The 22,705-nt window shown below is 39.3% G+C and overlaps 2 protein-coding genes across 2 annotated transcripts in view; one reads left to right on the top strand and one right to left on the bottom strand.

Annotated features, from left to right (window-relative positions):
• The window catches only part of LOC124171470, a 142,129-nt gene that overhangs the window by 59,412 nt on the left and 60,012 nt on the right, over window positions 1-22,705 (bottom strand). The window lies entirely within an intron of this gene.
• LOC124171467 (serine/arginine repetitive matrix protein 2-like) lies at window positions 10,660-17,690 on the top strand. The gene is made up of 3 exons (XM_046550638.1): window positions 10,660-11,517; window positions 13,358-13,675; window positions 17,443-17,690. Exons 1-2 carry the CDS (start codon window positions 10,672-10,674, stop codon window positions 13,673-13,675), a joined length of 1,164 nt encoding a protein of 387 aa, XP_046406594.1. The 5' UTR covers window positions 10,660-10,671; the 3' UTR covers window positions 17,443-17,690.

Genomic DNA, 22,705 nt, shown 5'->3' with positions numbered 1-22,705 from the left:
GGAACTGAAAAAAGAAAAGCTCAAATTGCTAATTTATAACTGAAAAAGGGAGGATTATTTTTTAGTGGATTTGAAAAAACGAAAGGACCACATTGCTATTTTATAATTGAGAAAGAAAGAAATTATTTTTCTGGAGGAATTGCATAAAGATGGCTCAAATTATTTTTTATGATTCTTTTATACGATTTAATCCCGACAAATTATTTTTCAAACAGATTGTGTTCAAATTTGAAACATATTCAGGCGCAAGTATTCATTTTCGATTCGTTTCCTCGTCAAGTTATCGTCGGAGAAATGCCAAAGCTCCATTCTTTATAGGACAAGACCTAAAAAGGTATATTTTAATATAAAATTCCTACCGAGTGGAACTGTGACATTTCGGAATTTCTGGCTACCATTAGATATAGAATTGCCGATTGAAATCAAAGATTTATCATATGAGTAGCAAGAAACTTTTACAACGGAAGTTGTCCTGTATGATTGCTTTCTTCGAAAGTGAATTATGAAATACAAGCACCTGAAACGTGCCCCATTAAAGTCACTTCTGATAAGAGCGATTCGGGAGGAAAACATTTAGCTGCCGCTTTCGTCATGAAAGCCGATAGTTCAACATTTTTGCAGCTACTTTAAAAACAAATCAATTTCCATTCTTAGAAAAAAGGACGCTCACGGCTAATATACGCTCACAGGAAATATATGTTTCGCGATAATCTCGCAATTCCCTCTTTCGCTTGAAACGTGACTAGGAGCAATAAAAAAAAAGGATTGCTAGAGACAAAGAGGAAGTGGGGGGGAGTGGGGAGGTTGTGGGAGGTGAGGGGAGGGAGTAGAGGAGTGGGAGGTGAGGGGAGGGGGCAGAGGAGTGGGAGGTGAGGGGAGGGAGTATAGGAGTGGGAGGTGAGGGGTGGGGGTAGAGGAGTGGGAGGTGAGGGGAGGGAGTATGGGAGTGGGAGGTGAGGGGAGGGGGCAGAGGAGTGGGAGGTGAGGGGAGGGAGTATAGGAGTGGGAGGTGAGGGGTGGGGGTAGAGGAGTGGGAGGTGAGGGGAGGAAGTATAGGAGTGGGAGGTGAGGGCGAGGAAGAAACAAAAGATAAAGAAGAACGAAGGAGAGGGTAGAATAAGAGAAGTAACATGATAAGGCAAAAATGATGGAGAAATGAAATGGAGATAAAATGATAATATCAGCAGATAATCAAATCAAGTTCATTTCGTGGAATGGTGACTCGATAGAATCAAAAATGACCTTTGTTATATTCCACACAGTATTTATTATAATCTCTACCGGTCTCAACCTTTTCAGGTCAGTATCAAGAGGTATCGAACCTCAGAATTTCATACTGCTCCTCTAGCGATAGAATCAAAAATAAACATTGCTATATTCCAAAAAATATTTATTAAAACCTCTTCCTATTTCGACTTTTTGAGGTCATAATCAAGAAGAGACAATATCAGAATTTCGTACTGCTCCTCCAGCATTTGAATCAAAAATGAACTTCGTTATATGCCAAGTATTTATCTAAACCTATACCCGCTTCGACCTTTGCAGATCCTCATCAAGAGGTATCATGAACTCCGATACCTCTTGATAATGACAGAAAAACATGAAAAAATATGCGTTTGCGTATCCTATTCCTAGTATATTTACATCATATATGCAGTGATCCATAGCGATTTCAGATACAAATAAAAAAAAAACCATCATGACTCCTAATGGATATTTTGATATTTTTTTATTTTGGTTTCCAAAGTAATAATAGAAAAGCATAAAAATGTGCTTTTTCGTGCAAAATTAACTTTATATTGACATTAAAAATGAAGTGTTCGATACCGCTTTAAGGTAAAAATATAATAAAAAACAATACCATCATAAATACTAACGGTCATTTTGATATTTTCACTTTGGTCTCCAAATATGTACACCAATCAATCATAAGAACTCAAAATATGAAACTGGGACCACTGGAAAGGGGTATACGCTTGTATAATAAATTAACAATGGAAATTGTGGATTGCACAAGTATGTATTCATTCAAAGTTAAGTTAAAATAGCATTGTATAAAAAATGTACTATTGTGTCGAAGAATTTGAAAATGATAAGTGCATTTACCTGTAACGCAAAAATTGTACTTGGTAATTGTAATCTGTTCTTGTATGTTGATAATACTGAATTGTTGCTTATATGACTTATAAGACTAATTATTGACTGTATATAACTTGGCGTATCCCATATATGTATTTGTTCTTCAATCTACAGGTCATTGTACAAAGAAATCTATATTATCATACTATTATTATTGCGAGCATCGTATCTGAGATGGGAGGCACAGATGAAGATGTAAGCAGTAAGGTAAGAAAGGCCATAGGAGCTTCTGTACAACTGGCACCAGTGCTGCGATCCAACCAAATTAGGAGAAGAACAAAATAAGAATTTGTGAAACCAATGTCAAATCTAGTCTCCTTTATGGCTGCCAGACATGAAAATTTACAAAAAAGGTAACTAACAAGCTGCAGAACGCAAAAGTTTCAACATATTTTGGCCACAAAGAATAACAAATGAAAAGCTTATAGGGCAAGCAAATGAAACTCATAAGGATGAGGTCATCAAGAAAAGAAAATTTACTTGGATAGGCAACACTTTGAGAAGATTAAACAAGAGTATCTGTCGTCAAGAGAGTGGAATCTCCAAGGAAAGAAGAGGGAGACCAAAGATACCGGGGAGAAGGTCAGCCGGAAGCCGAGGAGAAGGAAAAAGAAATAGAGGCAAGAGAGGAAATTGAAAAGGAGGAGGAAGGAAAGACCAGGGAAGTAAAGAAGATGGCCCAGAAACATGTACGGTGGAGATCCTTGGTGACCTCGAATGATTTCATTGAATAATGTCTTTAGTGTACCCGCTTGAACCCCATGAACCTAATGAACTCTTCCATTTTTTATATCTATGGCCTTGAGAACAATAAAAAACGAAGAAAGTACTTGAGTAAAGCCAAGCGAAAAAAGTAAGTAAGGAGTGAAAAAATTAAATAAATCATCAGTATAATACCATAATTCAAAACGTTTGTAAGGTGTTAGCCACCCACAAAACCACACGAAAAATATCCCTATCATTCCACATTAATTCCATTAAAAAAATTATAGACTGACTCCAGGCGACATTCCGGGATAAAATTATTCTTTATTGGCTACAGCTTGGCGGTGATCTCTCTCCCTAAAAGTGACCACTCTGACTGCAATTTGAACGTTCTGGCCCAGCGTTCACAACGTAATAAAGGAATGAAGTGAAGTTCCTCACGATAGGTTCGAAGTTATTTATTGTAACTCCCACACACTTCACCTTATCTGTCGCCTCGGAGGATGAAGGACGTGATGATGGAAGAAGTGGGTGGCGTGGACCACAAACTTTTTCTTTCAATTGGTTGTGTCATAATATATATTAATATATAACTTCTTGGGGGACGAAGTGATGAAAATGAAATTAAAATATGCAGATGACCTTAGTTTTAGCAGTAGAGGCTGGATGTATCGCCAATTTATATTCTTGCGCATTTAAAACTTCCATCTCCCTCAGAACTCACGTCCATCTTCCGGAATAACGTTCTTCCACCTATTTGATTTTTAATCACTTTTTCAATACAATTTTTTGCTCACCAGTGGAAACACTGGACGACATCATGCAACTGGCGCTACTCATTTGGACCCAACTGCTTCCCGAAAAAAATAAGAACTTTTATTTCCTTTCGTACCAGAATCATCACTCGAAAAGGCGATCAAGGGGATTATTCTGAATGTCTGAATTTGGGCCCGAATTTGGATTCCGTCAAAGATTTAGCGGAACACGGCCATTGTTTGGAATTTCAACAAGGGACCGCCTACGGTGGACGAATACCGGCTCACTTAAAGAGTTCACCTCGACGGGAGGGTCCATCCCATCTTGTGGTAGCAACGAGCTTTCCATAACTCACTGAACGATTCATTTTAAGATGCAACAGCTCAGCGAATTCGGACATTTGCATTCGGATAGACGGAATAACCCCGCTGGCTACGCGGCTATAACTTCACCGCCCTCACATCTATATTCTCATACACGATCCTCCTCTACAAGCTGTCGAACTTGCGTCACAGAAAAGAAGGCGTAGCCGTGCACATTTTTCGTGGCAACGAACAATAAATGACTCATTGAACGATTCATTTTAAAATCCAACAGCTCAGCGAATTCGGTCATTTTAATTCGGGTATACAGAATACACCCACTGGGGACGCGGCTATAACTTCACGTCCCTCACACCTACATTCTCACACACGATCCTCTACAACAAGCTGTCGAACTTGCGTCATAGAAAAGAAGGCGTAGCCGTGCACATTTTTTGTGGCAACGAGCAATCAATGACTCATTGAATGATTCATTTTAAAATCCAACAGCTCAGCGAATTCGATCATTTTAATTCGGGTATACAGAATACACCCACTGGCTACGCGGCTATAACTTCACGTCCCTGACATCTAAATCCTCATACACGATCCTCCTCTACAAGCTGTCGAACTTGCGTCACAGAAAAGAAGGCGTAGCCGTACACATTTTTCGTGGCAACGAGCAAACAATGACTCATTGAACGACTCATTTTAAAATCCAACAGCTCAGCGAATTCGGTCATTTTAATTCGGGTATACAGAATACACCCACTGGCGACGCGGCTATAACTTCACGTCCCTCACACCTACATTCTCACACACGATCCTCTTCTACAAGCTGTCGAACTTGCGTCATAGAAAAGAAGGCGTAGCCGTGCACATTTTTTGTGGCAACGAGCAATCAATGACTCATTGAACGACTCATTTTAAAATCCAACAGCTCAGCGAATTCGGTCATTTTGATTCGGATAAACGAAATAACCCCGCCGGCTACGCGGCTATAACTTCACGTCCCTCACACCTACATTCTCACACACGATCCTCTACAACAAGCTGTCGAACTTGCGTCACAGAAAAGAAGTCGTAGACGTGCACATTTTTCGTGACATCGAGCAATCAATGACTCATTGAACGATTCATTTAAAAATCCAACAGCTCAGCGAAGTCGGTCATTTTTATTGGCCCACTGGCTTCGCGGCTACACTTTGCGTTCCTCAGATCCACATTCTCATTCTTGTCTCCTATGTCGAACTTAAGTCACAGAATAGTAAGCATAGCCGTTAGGGGTGGTCTGGCCACTTCAGTCGGCCAGCGATCGCCGAGGGCCCCGAGCTTTGGGGGATCCTCAACGCTTGCGTCTATCGTGAAGCGTTTATGGAAGGTGTGATAAAACAAGACTGAGATTACTTGTGCCAAAGTTTTTTTTTTTCATTTATTTGCTTGAGCAACAAGACACGTAGTATAGAAAGATCACATAAAAATAAAATAAAGTGTCAGAGGAATGAAGAGAATCTGTTGCTTTTTGGAAAGGCTTATTCGAAAAGGTAATTTCAGCAGTTTTTTTTAGAATTAAGTGCAGTTTCACGGAAAAAAAATCACTAATACAACCACAAAGCATAATCAAATTTTATAAAATGTGAAATTCTTACTTCTTAAATTGTGTTTTCTAACGAAATTGCCATTTTTTATTTCATTTATACCTTGTTTATAAGAGCCAGAATAGCGTTAACATCAATATCCGGGCGTGCTATGTCCTAAACGTTTCCGGGTAAGGAGGGCCCGATCATGAGCCCCAGCCGAGGGCCCCCATTCACCCCACACCGCCCCTGACAGCCGTGCACATTGACGCGCCAAGCATATTTTGTGGGCATAATTTTCGGGGACAGCTCCCCCTCCTCACAATATCGCCCCTCCCCGCGGCATCGCTGGCTCCACGGACGCGCACGCCGCCTCCCCCCCCCCCTCCCGCCCTATTCCCCTCTTATCCCACCCTTCCCACCCTCCCCTTTCAACTACAAGGGCAAAGCCGTCAAAAAAAACAGGCACGCAGTCCTTACCCTCCTAACTGCCTGGCTGACTTCCCCTCTCCTACTACCTCTCCTACTTCCCCTCTACTATCTACCTCTCCTACTACCATTTCTAGGAGGAAAAGCTCGCTTTGAGGTTCCTCGAGGATCGCCGTCAGCTGTCCAACCGCTCCGCCATTGCTTTCACTGGATTGGCTGGTCGGGAGCGGCGCCGGTTCGAATGAGGCATCTCCGTTGGCAGAAGGTGGAGCTAGCTTGTGAATGCAATGGCTGGGTTTTGTTATACTAGCTTATTGCAGCGTTTATCGGCAATTTAGCGTAATTAAGGATGAAGAAAAAATTGCAACAAAATTAATTGCGATCAGAAGATTGTAATAACATTAAATTCTTAAGAAATATAGCCCAAAAAAGAAAAAAAATATGTCAAAAAATGTTTCCATTGACAATATATGAATAGGGAAAATAAAATATCTATAATACATTGTAAAAATAGACTTTTACTCCTTTTTTTAAAGCTTTACTATTGAAGAGGGTGAACATAAAATTCGCGAAGCAATAAAATAATGCCTATCGTATAGTTTTGCATTAATCTGTTCCGCATTAATAAAATTCCTTTCTGATTAAGCGCCAAAATTAATTTGCAAAATTTCCATAAATATTCACGCGTGTTACTTCTCATTTAAATCATTTGAAAGGTCGTAAAAAATCGGAGTGAAAAATCACCTTCAAGAATTTAACTAGATGAAGGCATTCAAACAAATGTAATACATACCTCTTCATGACAAAATACGAAGCAACTAAGGGCATAACTTATGTGGGGAGGAGTGTCTCAAAAAACCTCAAAAGAATTCAAGAAATAAGGTCTTTTGTGTACTGTAAGTAAGTGTCTTTAGTAAGTGTGGTTTTTTCAAATGAACCCTTCAAATTTTTATATGTATGCCCTTTTGGAACAATAAAAGAACAAAGTAAGTACAGTATAGGTAAGCGGAAGAAAGTTAGCAAAGAGCCAAAAAATGAAATAAATAACTAGTATAATACCATAACTCAAATCATTTAGTAGGTATTAGCAACAAATCACGAAACATACCCCAATAATTTAACATTAATTCCATTCCAAAAATTACAGACGTCGACTCCAGGCGACATTCCGGGATAAAATTATTTTCTATTCATAACACCGATACTTCAGGTTTACCAATGAATTTATTAGATGGAAACGGAGCAATAGGAGTAAAGGAAGAAAGTACATCTGTAACGTAAGGGAAGAAATGACATCTTTTAGCAAATTAAGACCGTTGTGCACGGTGTATGATCATTCGAATTAATGTCCTTCGCGCGATCGCCTGAGCCGTCTGCTATCCACGGTGATTTGGGCGAATTTTCGGCGAAAAAACGATGCGCACTGGTGCAAGAAATGAAAGCGCGACGAGAAAAGAGGATTATTTTTAGCGCGGTAGGAGAGCGACGCATGACATGGAAAAGCTTCTGCAATGAGACACCGGGGCGCTCGAGTTAAGAGCCTTAAGACAAATGAGCAATATTACTCAACGCACGAGCGCCAGCAGTAATTTAGGAACTAATTACAGGCTAGCAGCCATCTATAATATGTATTAATATCTATTAGAATAATTAATCCTGTCATTAATAAAAACCATGGTCCCAATGAGATATTATTTTGCTGTACTTTTTTTCTTTGGCTGGTCTATTTTTTCTTTTTTTATATTTTTCTCCGTTTTCCCATCACTAAATGGTGGAACATGTTTTCAACAGTTGTATGAATGGAAATAGAATTTATTCCACTAACGACTTAAAAAAAGTTATATACGCCCAATTAAATATTGCCTAAATCTTTACCAATGCATTCCCAAAAACATTCCTTGGATTATTATTTCGCTAAAAATCGGATCAGTATATACTATGATGAAACCAACATTTAATAAAATTTCTCAGTAAACCTATAATTAACGACCTGCTAGTACTTAAAATGAGAGCGATAGTTAAAAAAATGTGTCCACCAGGAGCAAAAAAAATATTCAGATTTTTTTTACCAAGTAACATCGCTGACGTCAATTTTACTGATTTTGAAAAATAATTGCCACCAGTACTAAGATGTGTAAATTGAAACTAGTATATTCACTGAAATGTTGTGAGTTTTTCGAGAAAAATCTTATTCGTGGATAATGCCTAAAAGAAGATGACTTCAAAATTAAAAAAATTAGGATGATGGTGGAAGTAAAATACCTATTGTAAGGTAATCATATATTTTTAAAGTATTATTTGCATATATATAGTAATTGATATCAAGTCGCGTAAAGAGGAAAAAATTTAAACAATTTTATTTTTACAAAATAAGCTAACCTAATGTATATTAGATTAGGACTGTCGTCATGGGTTGTACTTTCTGAATAATACTGCGGCAAAAATATCGGAGTAATTACAGTCGACGACTGTACTGAGCAATTTAGCTACACTAGCGAACTCATGTGGTAGATTGACCGAATTATTTCATAGTTAAAAAGAGAATCGAAATCCTTATCGGGAAGCCAACTATCATAACAACCACAGACCCGGGAATACTCTCAGAGTACGGACGCGGCGGACGTGAAAGCAGCTCTTATTTCCTATTTACAGGTAGGTTTCACTTGACAGTAATTGAGCAAACAGCATATCGACATTGTATTACTCTAATAGATCACAAAAATCAAGTGCTTTATTCATATTTTCACAGATGGAAGACGTTTTCAAACCCCTTCCAGCGGTTTTCGTTGATGCTCACCACCCACCAGATAAATCACTTCAAATGACTGTAGTGAAATTGTGAGGAAAACATCGCAAAATTAAGTTTTCAAGAACAGTGCAAGAAACGACTCTCGGATTATAACGCAGTGAGTACAAATATTTTTATTTCGTGTTCATTTATAGTTCTATTTTTGAAAAAAGAAAGCCATGTCATACCTAGGTGAAGTTCTCGTTCTCCATGTTATATTTTCGCGAATTATTCGGTGGTGGAGTGTTTTTGTGGATTCATATCCTTTTTGTCCGCGCATTTCATTTTTACGAGACAAGTGTCGTGATATTGCGCGACTAGCTCATCATGAATTGAAGCGGGAATGACAGAAATTTTATGCATGACTACATTTAACTTCCAGTTTAGTATGATAGCTTTCATTACGCTGCGTTACGGTACGATCGATTTTTTACTATTGCACGGGATTATAGCCAATATTTTTTTCGTTTGCAAAAATTTATGAATTGCAAAAATTTCGTTTCGTTTTCAATATTCTCCTTTGTTTTTGATCAACCTGATGAAATTTCTTTTGAAAGACGAAAGAAACCTAACATAACATCACAATGTTCACGCTCCATTATTTAAAACGTTAAAATAAGGCAAAAAATGAAAATAATTCCATCAAATACGTTTTTAGGATGTTAGTAATCCAACACAATATATTTAAAAATCCATTTATTATTCGCCGGAAATGCAAAACTTCATGTATTTTATTTAGTGGTATTTCTTTTGCGATTGTATGATTTCCCTTGAGCTTTTGATAGACGAATTGAGGAGGAGTCGTAGTATTTACTTGATACTAGCAGTGGTGTCAGTAAATAAACCATTGCCGATGATGTTAATACGGTAAAGACCAGTTCCATTTCGTATTATCATCATTCGCAATAGTAACATAACACATAATACGCAGGAATATGGTTACATGGTTTCGATGGCTGATTTCTTTTCGTCTATGATATGATAGATGAAAGTATAAATTACCATCATTGTTTATCAAGGATTCATATATTCTTGTATGTGGCGTTAGATAATTATCTTACTGTGAAAGGTACGCTGGAAGTTAACGGAATAAAATTTTCACATCCAACTGCGTGATTAGAGTCTGTGCATTTGTGCCGTGTGCATCAACATGGACCATGGCCAAAGGTGTGCCACGTGCCAAATTTGCCACGTTTGAACACTGCTGCAGCCAGCAACATGAAACGTATGCCTTGGTGACGCAATATTTTCTGAAATCAAATTACGACTTTCGTGACACTGTGAGGAAGTTCACAACCGAAACACGGATGTTGTTAGAATGAAAACGTGACAGTAACAGAAACAAATCCAGGATGACAGAAGTTAATCCCAAGAAGAAGCAAATAGCGACATCGCAGTAACTTAAAGGCACCTACGTCATACAAAACGGAAACCTCAAGTTAGTATTTATAAACATTCAGAATTCAAAAACCTATTGGAGGACTTCGACAGTACCAATGTCTCTCGCATTGAGTATACAAGAAGATAGTTAAAAATTGAGAATTAAATACGTTTCACCTTCTTACTAGAGTAAAAAAATCAGCGCTTATTTCCACAGGCTAGGTCTTAAAATTCCTCCAAAATTCTCCTATGCTAGAGATCTGATTCTTATGGAGCGCATAGCCGATTACATTATTAAAAAATACAGTGTCCGGCGTGATGCGGTGGAAATCTTTGATATTCAGCTTGGTAAAACCACTTGTCTGTTTCCACACACTTTTATTTAAACCGACCATGGTTTCGGCAACTGATAATGGTACCTTGATAATGGCACCAGTTGCCGAAACCATGGTCGGTTTAAATAAAAGTGTGTGGAAACAGACAAGTTGTTTTACTAAGCTGATTCCATGATTAATACTAACTACTTCTCGGGATTAGTGTTTATCATTAAAAGGATCCTCCGTCTTTTTTCACAGATTAGTTAGAGGTTGGCGCGATGGCGAACATTGAAGTAATCGATATTGCCAGCGACAGTTCACTGGATTCGACGTCGGACGACCCGCCCATGCCCCTCGCAGCGGCACCCGGAGTCCCAAGGACCAGAAGAAGGGGCTGGGAGGGGCGGAGGGCGCAAAGGACGGATGAGGGAGGTGAGGGATCTCGGCGCCAACGCAACACCTCGCGCAGCCAAAGACGAACGTCAGCGCCTTCATGCGAGCAAGATAGGAGCTCATGTGAGAGGCTTTCGCCATCGCCTTCTCAGAGCTCTCCACAAAGACGCAGTCGGAGCCAGTCGGAGTCATGCGTAAGGGGGACATCGCCAGACTGCTCTGAACAATCATCAACACACGGCTCTGTGAGATCCTCAACACCAGTACCTCACAGCCCTCCTTGGGCTGCATCGCCCTGCTCTACGATCATATTGTCACCCTCCTCTCCGAGTGTTTCACCACCCCCTTCACCCTCTGAAACAGAACTGTTATCCAGGTTGGAATCGAACTTCTGGAGTCCTTCGACATACTATTCCATAAGTCCCCCTCCATCCCTTGGGCCGCCCCTGTCGCCAATCTGCTCCCCGAGCAATTCTCCATCTCGAAATGACTGTACCTCTCCGTCCAAGGATATCGTGGAACCACCGGTGAACTTGCAGAGCCTAGAGGACTCCGAGGACTCGTGCTCTGGGTGCCCATCGCAATCCACCCCTTGGACCAAATCTGACGGCACCAAGTCGCCATCCCTCCCCGAGAGCTCAACACCTTCCGGTTGCCCATCATCAGGCCAGTCTCGGAGTGCATCATCGTCCAGCCTTCCAAGACTTGATGCGCTTTCACCAATTACTGAAGTAAATATCATTTTTATTGTATCTTGTACTTTTATATAAATTTATACGAGCATGGATATATAATATTCAAGATGTTCTCGCCAATATGAAATGATTTACGAATTGGACCCACATTTGATTAAGCATATCATTCTTTTCGGATTTTAGAAATATAAATTTGACCACTTTATGGGATTAATTCACGCATAGAATTTCAATGAAAATTTTTGGTTGTAATACCGACGAATGCTTTTTTTTTAGCGCAGAAGGTCACACCTATTCCGAAGTTTTAATAGTAATGGTCATGACTGCGAGGAAAAAGTTTTATCCTTATTTCAATGGCCTACTCTCTTCACAGTACTTTATCCCCTGCCGATCAAATGTCCATTATTTGGAGCCATTTTATTATCAGTATTGCACTTAAGATTCAGTTTCTATTAAAAGGGTCCTTCTGCGATGTTAAGAAATGCACTTAATTCCAATATTTCCTAGTTTAAAGTACACCGGGACTAGCCGCGGTAATAACTTGTACGGGAGTCACCCGCAATGCACAATCGTGCGAAAGATCCACAGAGAAAAAAATCATTCGCCTTGACCGGGATTCGAACCCGGATCCCCCGAAACGATAATCGGGGCATTCGGGTTCGAATCCCGGTCAAGGCGAATGATTTTTTCTCTGTGGATCTTTCGTTCAATATTTCCATCCATTTTACCACTACTTATTTGCAAGATTAGAAATACATGGGAAGAAATTGCTGTAATAATTATATTTTCTAATTAATAATATAGCTTTTCATCGAGCTAAATAGGCATCTTAACAGCCGCATTACAATTCCGAAATAATTTCTCCTCTACGGCTGGATTTACAGCGGCAATTTATTATACAAAGTTTGCCAAATGCAGGCGACGTCAAATAGAAATTGAAGACATTGAAATGATTCTTGACGTGAGAGGTGACATCTAATGAGTATATTTTTAAGTAAAGGGAGTCCAACTGCCCAAAAACTTTTGAAATATTTTCTGTCCATTCAAATTCCTCTGTTATTTTTTGCGAAGGTAACTTGAAAAAATTCGGTATAAATTTAAAAAATATGTTATTTTCAAATATCATTCTATGAATAAGACCTCTTCGTTAGTACTAAAATTAGATATAATCACACGGATCGGGTCAGTGCGATAGCTAGAGTGCAGACTTCCCTCCAAGGCCCCGGTTCAAACCTCGCCGATGGCTAAGATTCTTCAAAGATTACCCATTCCCGGTTTTAGTGTTGTACGGAGAGCACTTGAAGTACAAAACTCCCCCGTCAGATTGAACGTTAAACCGTAAAAAGGTTGTAAGCTCTCCCGGCGAATACTATTGATAAATATTCTTGGATTTGGCATAGGGTAAGGCTGTTTAAGGCCAACGTTTCGATGAGAAACTCCCTCATCGTCACCAGGGCTAAGACTGACTGCTGAGTTAGGTCCACGCCGGGTTTTTATGTTTCAAAATATTATTGAAATGGACGTGCGGCCCGGCGTGGGCCAAACTCGGCAGTGAGTCATAGCCCTGAGAACAATGAGGGATTTTCTCATGGAAGCGTTTACCTTAAACAGCATTAACCTATGCCAAATCCCAGAAGATATGATCAGCGTTTAAGAAATATAAATTCGATATATCCGAGAAGATATGATCCGTGTTTTCGCCTTTCCTCAAGCGCAGGCTAATGCCGACGCCGGGTTTCCCTCCACCCATTCCTCCCTATCCTTCCCTCATGGCGAAAATGACCTCAGCTGTCAATCACCTCACCCAAATACTATATTTTACCTATTAATGAATAGTGGGAACTACATACAAAGTGCATTCCGTTTTTAATTGCAGAATCGCGCGCCCACAGAACTTTCAGTCTTGCGTCGCCAATCCCTTGAGCTATCGCCCACGACAGACAAGGGAAGCGTAGGCTCTGATCCGGCAAGGACTCCTGCAGGTCCCTCCATGCCGTTGCTGGATATGAGCGGAGACGAGGCACCCCCGTCATCCAAAATAAATCTGCGCACCAATCGACGGGGACGGTGGAACATCCGCATCTCGAGGCCCTCCCGGGTGCCGCCGGGGTCGAAGCATTCCATACTCCGCCAAAAACCGGGGAACCTCGTCAAGCCCCAATTTATGGGCGCTGAGAGTGGTCGCAGAGCATAGGTAAATATCTGGCAAGAGGACATTCTATTCTTTCACTCCCATTTGCTTTTCCTCATTACTCATTCCATCGATCCGTTACATCTTCGTCATGTTCCGACTGCACCAAACTCATTTTTCATATCAGGCAACCCGCACACTTACTCATGATAAAAAACCTTTTCCTCGCGAATGATGTCTAGTGGTTGGGCTGCCCACCGGGTAAAGGTGCCGACGGTACGAAAAACGAGTCGGTTTTCGTCTTGAGGGCGAGTGACGTGAGTAGGCCAAAATGAATAGGCCGAGGGTGAATGGCAGGCGAAGGCCAGAATAGGGTGGTTTCCTATAATTTTTTTATTGCCTAAATCGAAAGATTTTTACTCCTGGAGTACGCATTTCAAGCTTTTAGATTTTTAAATGACGATATCTATTTTTCGCGATTAAATGAAAAGTGAACATTTTCGAGCGCGTGAAAAGGCAACGGCTAAGTATGAATACTGGGAAAAGCCCGTGTGACGTCATTCTGGTTCCCGCTGCCGTCGTGTGAGGTAACCTTGGGGCGAAGATAAGTGCGCCGCTGAGATGCAGGCTGCTAGCAGGTAGCAGGCAGGCAGGTAGAGTATCCTGCTAGCAGGTAGCGCTTGGCTTAAATAAGGATTATCAATTCCCTATCAAACGAAGGAAACTTTCCGACCATAGGCAGTTTTAATAGGTGGTTATTAAGACATGTTTCCCTGAGCTCTGTGCCTCATGCATGCGTTGGTAATCTCAGACGATGTAAAATTCCTATCTACTCGTAGAGAAACTAGGTCCCTGTGACGTCACGTGGAGCGGCATCGCATGGCCGCCAATCTGGCCTTTTTCAAATGCGGTTAAAATTGACCATTAACATTCGTCTAAACTGGGATTTGTAAAACCAAATAATTTGTATATTATGAATACACTAATGGTGGGTAACGAATCGCAATCAATGCCTTTCATTTTCTTTGATGAAGGGAACAACCCGATTCCGTGCTGCACTAACCATTACTGGGAAAGACTCACAAAGAAAGCCATCAGGTTGGAAAAGAAAAACAGACTCGGTTTTCGACAATCAGCTTACATAAAAAAAAACTACAATTGCTAATACCCAAAACTCAACTACCGACCATGGTTTTAACATATTATGTCATTTTCAAGCCTTGTACTTGGCCATGAAATAAGCATTGGCCTTGAAATTGACATAATATGTTGAATCAATGGCCTGTAGTTGAGTTTTGAATGAAGTGTGGATATTATCATTTGTAGTTTTTATCATGGAAATATCGAACTTCCACCAAGTTAAGCCAGGATCCATTGATACTGGGCGCACAAATTTGAGTCTGGCACCTCGGTTTAGCCATCAATCTACCCGACCTAATCTTATACGAGGCAAAAATTATTTCTATGACGAAGCAAAACAATGTAATTGCGTGAGCTTCCTTCTTATGCATGGGTCATTTACACTTGACGCAATGGGGAGGATGGAGAGATGAATTCGGAGTCATTTTCCATCCACGAAGTAACATGAGTTGTTAACACTGCGGGCATATCACTCTTCATAGCCACATCATCATCATCATCATCATCATCACTGGTAAACAATCCTAAGATTGGTTTGACGCAGCTCTCCACTCCATTCTCCTCTCAGCTAATCTTTCCAAACCTCCGCACATAGATGGCAAGAACGCAAAAAGAAAACCTCGTATGAAATACATGGAACAGGTAAAGAAGGACTTGAAATAGGAGAAGTGCGTAGGTTTGGAAAGATTATGTGAGAGGAGAATAGGGTGGAGAGCTGCGTCAAACTAATCTTAGGATTGCTTACCAGTGATGATGATTATGATGTGGCTAAGAAGAGTGATATGCCCGCAGTGTTAACAACTCATGTTACCTCGTGGATGGAAAATGATTCCGAATTCATCTCTCCATGGACGATTGTCTTCATCAGGCCATCATGTCGCAGGATATGGCCAATGAAGCTGTTCCTTCTTCTTGTCAAAGCTTACATGAGGCTTCTCTTCTCCCCGCTTCTTCGGACTTCCTCATCACTAACTCGGTCGATCCATTTGATTCTCACATTCTTCTGTGGCACCAAATTTTGAAAAGCTTTGATTTCTCCGCGGCGCCATTATCCATGCCTCACTTCCGTAGGGAAGCCTACTCCAAATGTAATTTCTGATAAACTGTTTCCTTACTTCTAAGTTTAAATTTCCCACTTGGTCTAAGTAGATCTTTCTTAGGTGGGAATGCTCTCTTCGCCTGGGCTTTTCTGCGGATTCCTTTCTCCCTTCTCACATAGCTAGTAATCCTGCTTACCAAATAACAGAATTCATCCACCTCTACCAGTTTTAGTTTCCCTATTTTTAATGTTAGTCTTGACATCTTCTCTTCTGCTGTATACTAATATTCTGTTTTTCTTTGTGGTTATTTTCAACGGATACTACCATTACTCTACCCATATCTAACAGAATCATCATATAAATATTTCAAAACGGCATTGTGAACCGCGTCGCAATTACAAAATCAGCGGATTCCTGCTAGCGTGCTACGAGGTTTTAAAATTGCGATGGAAACGTTGGTAATGTTAACGACTTCTAGCTCAATCCCTCATTCCAGGAACATAAGTAAGTCGATATTTTTATGCATTTCTGCCGAAATTCCCCCAGAAAAGGTCAGTTATATCTTGGAAAAAATATCGAGGCAATATGACGACACAATTTTGTATGGATAGTAAATTTGGAACGGTTAGAGGAGGCATATTGAGCATTCCTAGTCCGGAAAGATTAAAAAAAATCAGCCATACTAACTACTAACAATGACAATTCCCAAGCTCTTCGACCCAAAAATTATTTTTGCAATCAAAAGCAATCAAAATTCGTACGAGTTATTCGAGGGTTGAGAGAGGACTTCGTTGAAGCTCTCACGGGTCACTGTAGCTGTTGGATGTCTTTCGGGTGTACCCCGCGTATTCGCACAGTTTTTGCCCAACGTCTCGTAGCCGTTGCTGGTCAATTTTTCATAGGTAATGAGGATATGCTTTTTGTGGAGGGTATATATATGGAAGGAGATAAAAAGAACGCAGGAGGAGGGGGAGGAGAGGGGGGGAGGACTACTCCTTCACCCCCTTCTCCTCCCTCCCCCCTTTTAATCTCATCCCATAGAGACCACAAACGGCCTCGAAACGTCGGGTAAAAACCATTCGAAGACGCGATGAACACCCGAGAGACATCACCAACAGCTTGAGCTGATGCTGCTTTTTCATATTCGTGATAAACTCATTCGGGCGATTCGGCAGCTACTATGACGCTCGCTGCGTTGCTCAACAGCTTGAGCTGATGCTGCTTTTTAATATTCGTGATAAATACATTCGGGCGATTCGGCAGCTACTATGACACTCGCTGCGTTGCTCAATCGTCGAGCAAAGTCGTAATAGGCCTCGGGTTTGTCATCACGCAAAGCCGTACTTTTCAAATTAGAAATGATCACTGGCACCATTTAAAATTAAATTTCCCATAGCTTCCATTTAACCACATCATATTGAGAACATTATGTTGAAGTGTTTTTGCTAGGTGATAAATTTTGATATCATTTTCTCCTTTAAATTTCTTATCTAATGTATTTTCTCTGTTGAAGAAACAATCTTACACAATAAAAAAACTTTCAAACTTTCAATATGCATGAAATTATCAGTGGTATTAAAAATAAGACATTAGCAGTGGACTAATTATTCCCTAATGTCAAATACATAAACATAATTTCTCATTCCACAGGAGCAGATAGAGGCACGTCACTGAAGAGTTGTGGCTGCGGTTGTGATGACATAAGACTGAATTTGATTCTTGATTAATATTAAAACTGATTGCATTGCGAAAAAATCCAAAGGGAAGATATTTTGTTGACAAATTTGTTACTTCAAGGATGATTTTGTGAAATATTCGTGGGATTAATATTTTAAAGAAGATTCATGTGCAGTAACTTCCAAATAATTATTAAAATCTGTAAATATTGTTGTATTAGATATTTTAACACTGAATAAAAGTATAATGGGGTAAATAAGTATTATTTTATTCGTTTTGCAAGGTTGAAAATGAATTCGAGAATATGTGTATAGAGATTATAATTTATAGTATACACAAGAAAATTTATTTTTCTTTCAAGACTAAAGCAGAGTAGGTAAGAGTCTAAAGAGGACTTAAAACATGCCATTGACCGTTTCCACTGATTTGGATACGAAGGAGTGTTACCCCTTGATTAGATTTCAAATATATTTCACAACCTTTTGACTGAATTTCGTTTTCTCTTAATCTTTATTCAACATTCTTAAACGCCGATGAATTTTTACTCTTTGCTTCCGTTCTATATGATGGATGTGAAACTCACTCAAGAATCTTTGCTACCAAAAATATACTCTACCTTTTTTTCTGTAACAATCAAACGCAAATAACCTTCAATACGGCTAAGAACTAACTTGAGGAAATAAAGTCCTAATAAGTATTAGTTAAAAATGACATTTGAAATATAAGGAAAAACGTTTATACAACCTCTTTGTGATGAAAATTAGCGACACGTGTACCAAAAATTGGCAAAAGTTAAATGATGGAAAAACCTGCTTGGCTGATAAATTAATGTAATGACCAAAATAAATATTCATCAATGACTGGCAACAAAATCAATTGGCACGGCACTTGGCAAAGTCACGATAAAAAGTGTGCGCACAGAAAGAACGCCATATTTTTAGAAAATATATTAGAACCATAATTTTCTGGTTAGTTGAATAAATATTGCGCTTATTCTAAATAATCCACATATGAAAAAATCAGTGGTACCTACGTATGAAAATGCAGTATTAAATGCACCCTACCAGGGCTGTAAATGTATTTTAGGAGATTAATATTACATTCGCATGGTAATTATATTAATTTTATCGCAGATGAGCGTAGGTTATAATAAAGAAAACTATAAAAATAATCATTATCTCATGAGTAAGTTTTACAGGTGAGTATCATGGGAGAAAAATGTTCAGACAAACAATAAGTATGCGCCATCAATGTCGGATTGCGATAAAATCTGTCCCATTTCTGATAGAATGTTACACTAGGGCCGAACTCAATACTAGGGCACAATTTTAAAATACAATAATTAAACAAAATTAAAGTCGGGTAGTCTTACTTTCCACAAGTCGTAGTGAATCGGAGAGATCGGGTTGGTGCTAAAGTGGTGACTTTCCACTCGGTAGACCCAGGTTCAGATCCCGGTGGTGGAGGACATTTTTACACTAATCTCTGCTGGAGTGCTTTAAGAAACGCGGATGAGCGACTGAAATCCACTTGGACGTGTAAATTGAGGAAATGAAAGCGAATGCGAGTGCTGTCTCTAAACATCTGTGCTGGGGAGCTTCAAGCAGGGCACTTTAAGAAAAGCACTCGGATAGGACGTAGGGCCTAGATCCCCTTGGTGCCCCTCGTTAAGAGAAGGCCAACGCCGGGTTTCCTCCCGCCCTTCCTTCCCTACTCATCCCTCGTGGCGCAAATAACCTCAGCTGTTGGTCGCCTCCTCCGAATGCCTGCCGAGTGAAACGTTAAACTTTACCCGAGTGCAAGAGAAATCAGTTGCTAGGGATGAAGAAGAATTAGGGTAGTTTAAAAAGTGGAAAATCTTTGCAATATAGTTAAACAGAGAATTTAAAAGGTATTAAATAGGGCAATATTTCACCTTATGAATACCAAAATTTTATAATCTGTTGAATACATTTCTGGAGAATATTTATGAGGCACTTTGCATTGAGTAAGACTTTGTATAACTGTCCAGTTGCCTGCGAAACTTTGCAAAGGATCAATACAGAAGGACTTACAAGTATTATGTAAAGACAGCGCAAATACTGTTGGTAGGCGATCACCTTATTTGAAGGGTGAATTTACCATTCAAAAAGAACGTTGATATATTTAGGATGCTAGTAATACTTGAGCCACGGATGAGCTACTGAATTCCACTCCGACGTGAAGAAGTTAGGAAATCTAAGAGATTAAACGAGATTTAGGAAGAAGCGAATGATCGCGAAAAATTTTCTTCTCCTCAGGCTATCAACAACATACTTCAGGTTACCCTGAAGACATTTAGGATTATCACAGAACATAAAAGCACGAGGAAAAAATATCGAACACGAGAATATATAATGACAAGCAGCCGCAATAGGGTGTGGTTTATTTTTTATTTTTTTCGGATTCTTGATTTCAACCTCTTATGATGTAGCAAGGAGAGTAGAATCTATATTAAAAAATCAGGTACACAATTTCAATATTTAGCTAGCGCTCAAGAGCAAATAATTTTCTCAAATAGACCAAGGCTATGATTTCCAAGGCTAAAATAAATAATTACATGAGTTAGGGTCCAAAATTCAATCAGTTAAAATATAGTAAGATACTGGTGGTACGCACGGGAAAATTAGCCTACACGGAAAAATGACCTACTCATTGAAAAACGTTTTAAAAAACGCTCGTAGTCTCAATGACCATATTCACCATGCTTATGGAGTTATTTGGCCAGGTAAATTTTTAAAATTCCAAGCAATAGTTTTCAGTGTACATTACCAAGGCCAACATTTCCAGAATGTGAGGTATTAACTTTGTGTTAGTAGCAAAAAATGAATAACTGTTATCTCTTTGTATGAAATCAAATGAGGACATGTCGCCTTTATAATGCTCTGTTTAACTATGTTTCCAAAAATTTTTGCACTTTTTTCACTTGCTCTTTTAAGGCCCAATAATGCGGACGAGGGGTTGGTAAGACGGGTAGACCCTCTCGGCATGAGCTTGTGACTCCATCAACTAAAGGGCAAACGAGTTGATGAAAGGCGTCGATTTTTCAACTCGAACAGTTCGAGAAATAGGTGACGGAACGAGAAACGGATACATATTATTCTCATTATTTTTTAAACTCGAATCGAAATTTAAAATAAACATAAGTTGGTGAAGGAGCCAACGGTGAGACAACGGTATTAATTATTTGTTGCTAACACAAAATTAATACCTCACATTCTGGAAGGAGTTATAACGGTGCTACAAACTACCACTAATTTAGTTAAAATTAAAATCAATGAAAATAATCCCTGGCGACCCTTCGCGATCAATTTTTCTAAGCCAAAATTTCTTACGATATTTTTTATTCTAAAGTATACTTTTTCCTATTACATTATTTCTAAGTTTATTTTTCTAACAAATTTTATTTTATTTTATTTTTTTTTTTATTCTCAAACCACCGGATACAGCTCTTAGTGGCCATTTTACACCGGGGTGTTCAACAAATGTAACAAGTAAATGTACACAAACGACCATGCCCTGGACCGGGGAAACCTACCCAGGCGGGACTCGAACCCGCGACCCCTAGTTTGGCAGGCGAGAACGTTACCCCGCCGCCACCGAGGCCGGTGCCTAATAATTATTTTCTCATACATATACCTATCATTTAGTATATATACATCTAATTAAGCAACGAGGAATATATTTACATTATGTATATATATAATAAGAGTATAATTTGAAAATAAAAGTTGAAGAAGCCGATTCTCGTCCAGCATAGATACTGCGAACTGAGTTTGCCGGTCTATCACAAGGTGTTTTTAGTCAATTGCCAGAGCGGGAAAACTAAAAGCAGTCTATGAGAATAGCACGCCAAAAATATCTTCCTCATAATCCTCAAGCATTGGATTAATTATGGAATCAACAACATACCACTCTCAGCGATTTGCAGCGTACGAATAATTGTAGTGAGGGATGGCACAATCGATTCAATTTGGTGATTGCTAAAAATCACCCAAACATGTGAAAATTCCTCCAAAAACCACAAAATGAACAGGCCGACTAGGAAACTTTAACACCTTGAGTGCGGCATGACGTGATATCACGTCATGGTGCGCTATCCCCTGGTGCTGATGACGTGATATCACGTCATGCGTACCCCGAGGGTTCCGGCCCTCCGTAAGAGCTCGGTTCAGTTCTATTATGACATTTTGCCCCCCTAAGTTGCTCAGCAGGGATCTAGCAGCGCATTTGTGGACGCCGTTTCAAGCAACCTTTCCTGGGAGGATCGGGAGAAATTTTTTCTTTTATCTTAAGGTAAGCCAATTTCCATTCATTTTCTCCCCTGTATTTTATGCTATTATTTTTATTTATTTCTATTAATGCGTGAGTATGACAAATTTTATTTGAGTTTTATTTTACAAATCATAAGTATTTACTAACTGGAACTTACTTATGTGTGTTTACTAATTTTTTATTCTGTTTTAATAATGTTTAGCGAGAATATAGATTTTTTCCATCCTTCCTTTTTTTCTTCTTGCGAGCCTTTCATTTTTCGAACCTTTATTGTCTGATGTTAATAAGTTTTATTCAATTAATACATGAAGTACTGTGATTAGTTAAACATTAATGTAAATTTGAAAATGCCATTACATTTTTTTATGCAACGTAACATATCTCTAACTTTTGCACCCTTCCTTTGTTTGTCAGTGCAACTCCTAAGCAGGGAGGGGATCGACAAGCGGCAATATTACGAGAGTGAAGGAAGTTATTTACGGAAAAAGTGTAAGTTATTTATAATATTTATTGTTGATATATGTATATTATGCACTTATAAACATTCTTATTATAATTGCAAATAACTGTTTGCACATTACCCCATGGATTTGCGAAAAAGTGGTAAGGAGTTACTTTATAAAAATGCTTTTATTTTCTCGATAACCGTGAAATCAATGGCTTATGGGTGCTTTCAATTCTTTGTCTCGCCATTGTGAATATTTAGTTCCTAAACATAGTTTTACATTAGTAAAGCTGTTTGTAGCATTTCAGCTTTGACCTATTTCACCGAGAGTGTTTACTTTGATCCTGTTATTTATCGGAATTTAAAAAAAATACAATGTATTTATTGCAGATGGTACGGAAGCGAGGAGTAAAACGGAAAATTTTTCATGCTGGCCGGTAGTCGATGCCGCCTGAAAGAGGTGAAATTCTCTATTCATCAGCTTTTGTAGATGATCAG

This window comes from Ischnura elegans, chromosome X (assembly GCF_921293095.1).
Source record: "Ischnura elegans chromosome X, ioIscEleg1.1, whole genome shotgun sequence".
Classification (NCBI taxonomy): Eukaryota; Metazoa; Arthropoda; class Insecta; order Odonata; family Coenagrionidae; genus Ischnura; species Ischnura elegans.
Note: the sequence above shows the minus strand (reverse complement) of the source record. Positions and strands in the feature narration are given on the sequence as shown.

Bases quoted from the DNA above. Each gene is read 5' to 3' on its own strand.
- LOC124171467 (XM_046550638.1), top strand. From the start codon at position 10,672: ATGGCGAACATTGAAGTAATCGATATTGCCAGCGACAGTTCACTGGAT. The intron at 11,518-13,357 runs GTAAATATCATT...TTTTAATTGCAG, and splicing joins CGCTTTCACCAATTACTGAA to AATCGCGCGCCCACAGAACT.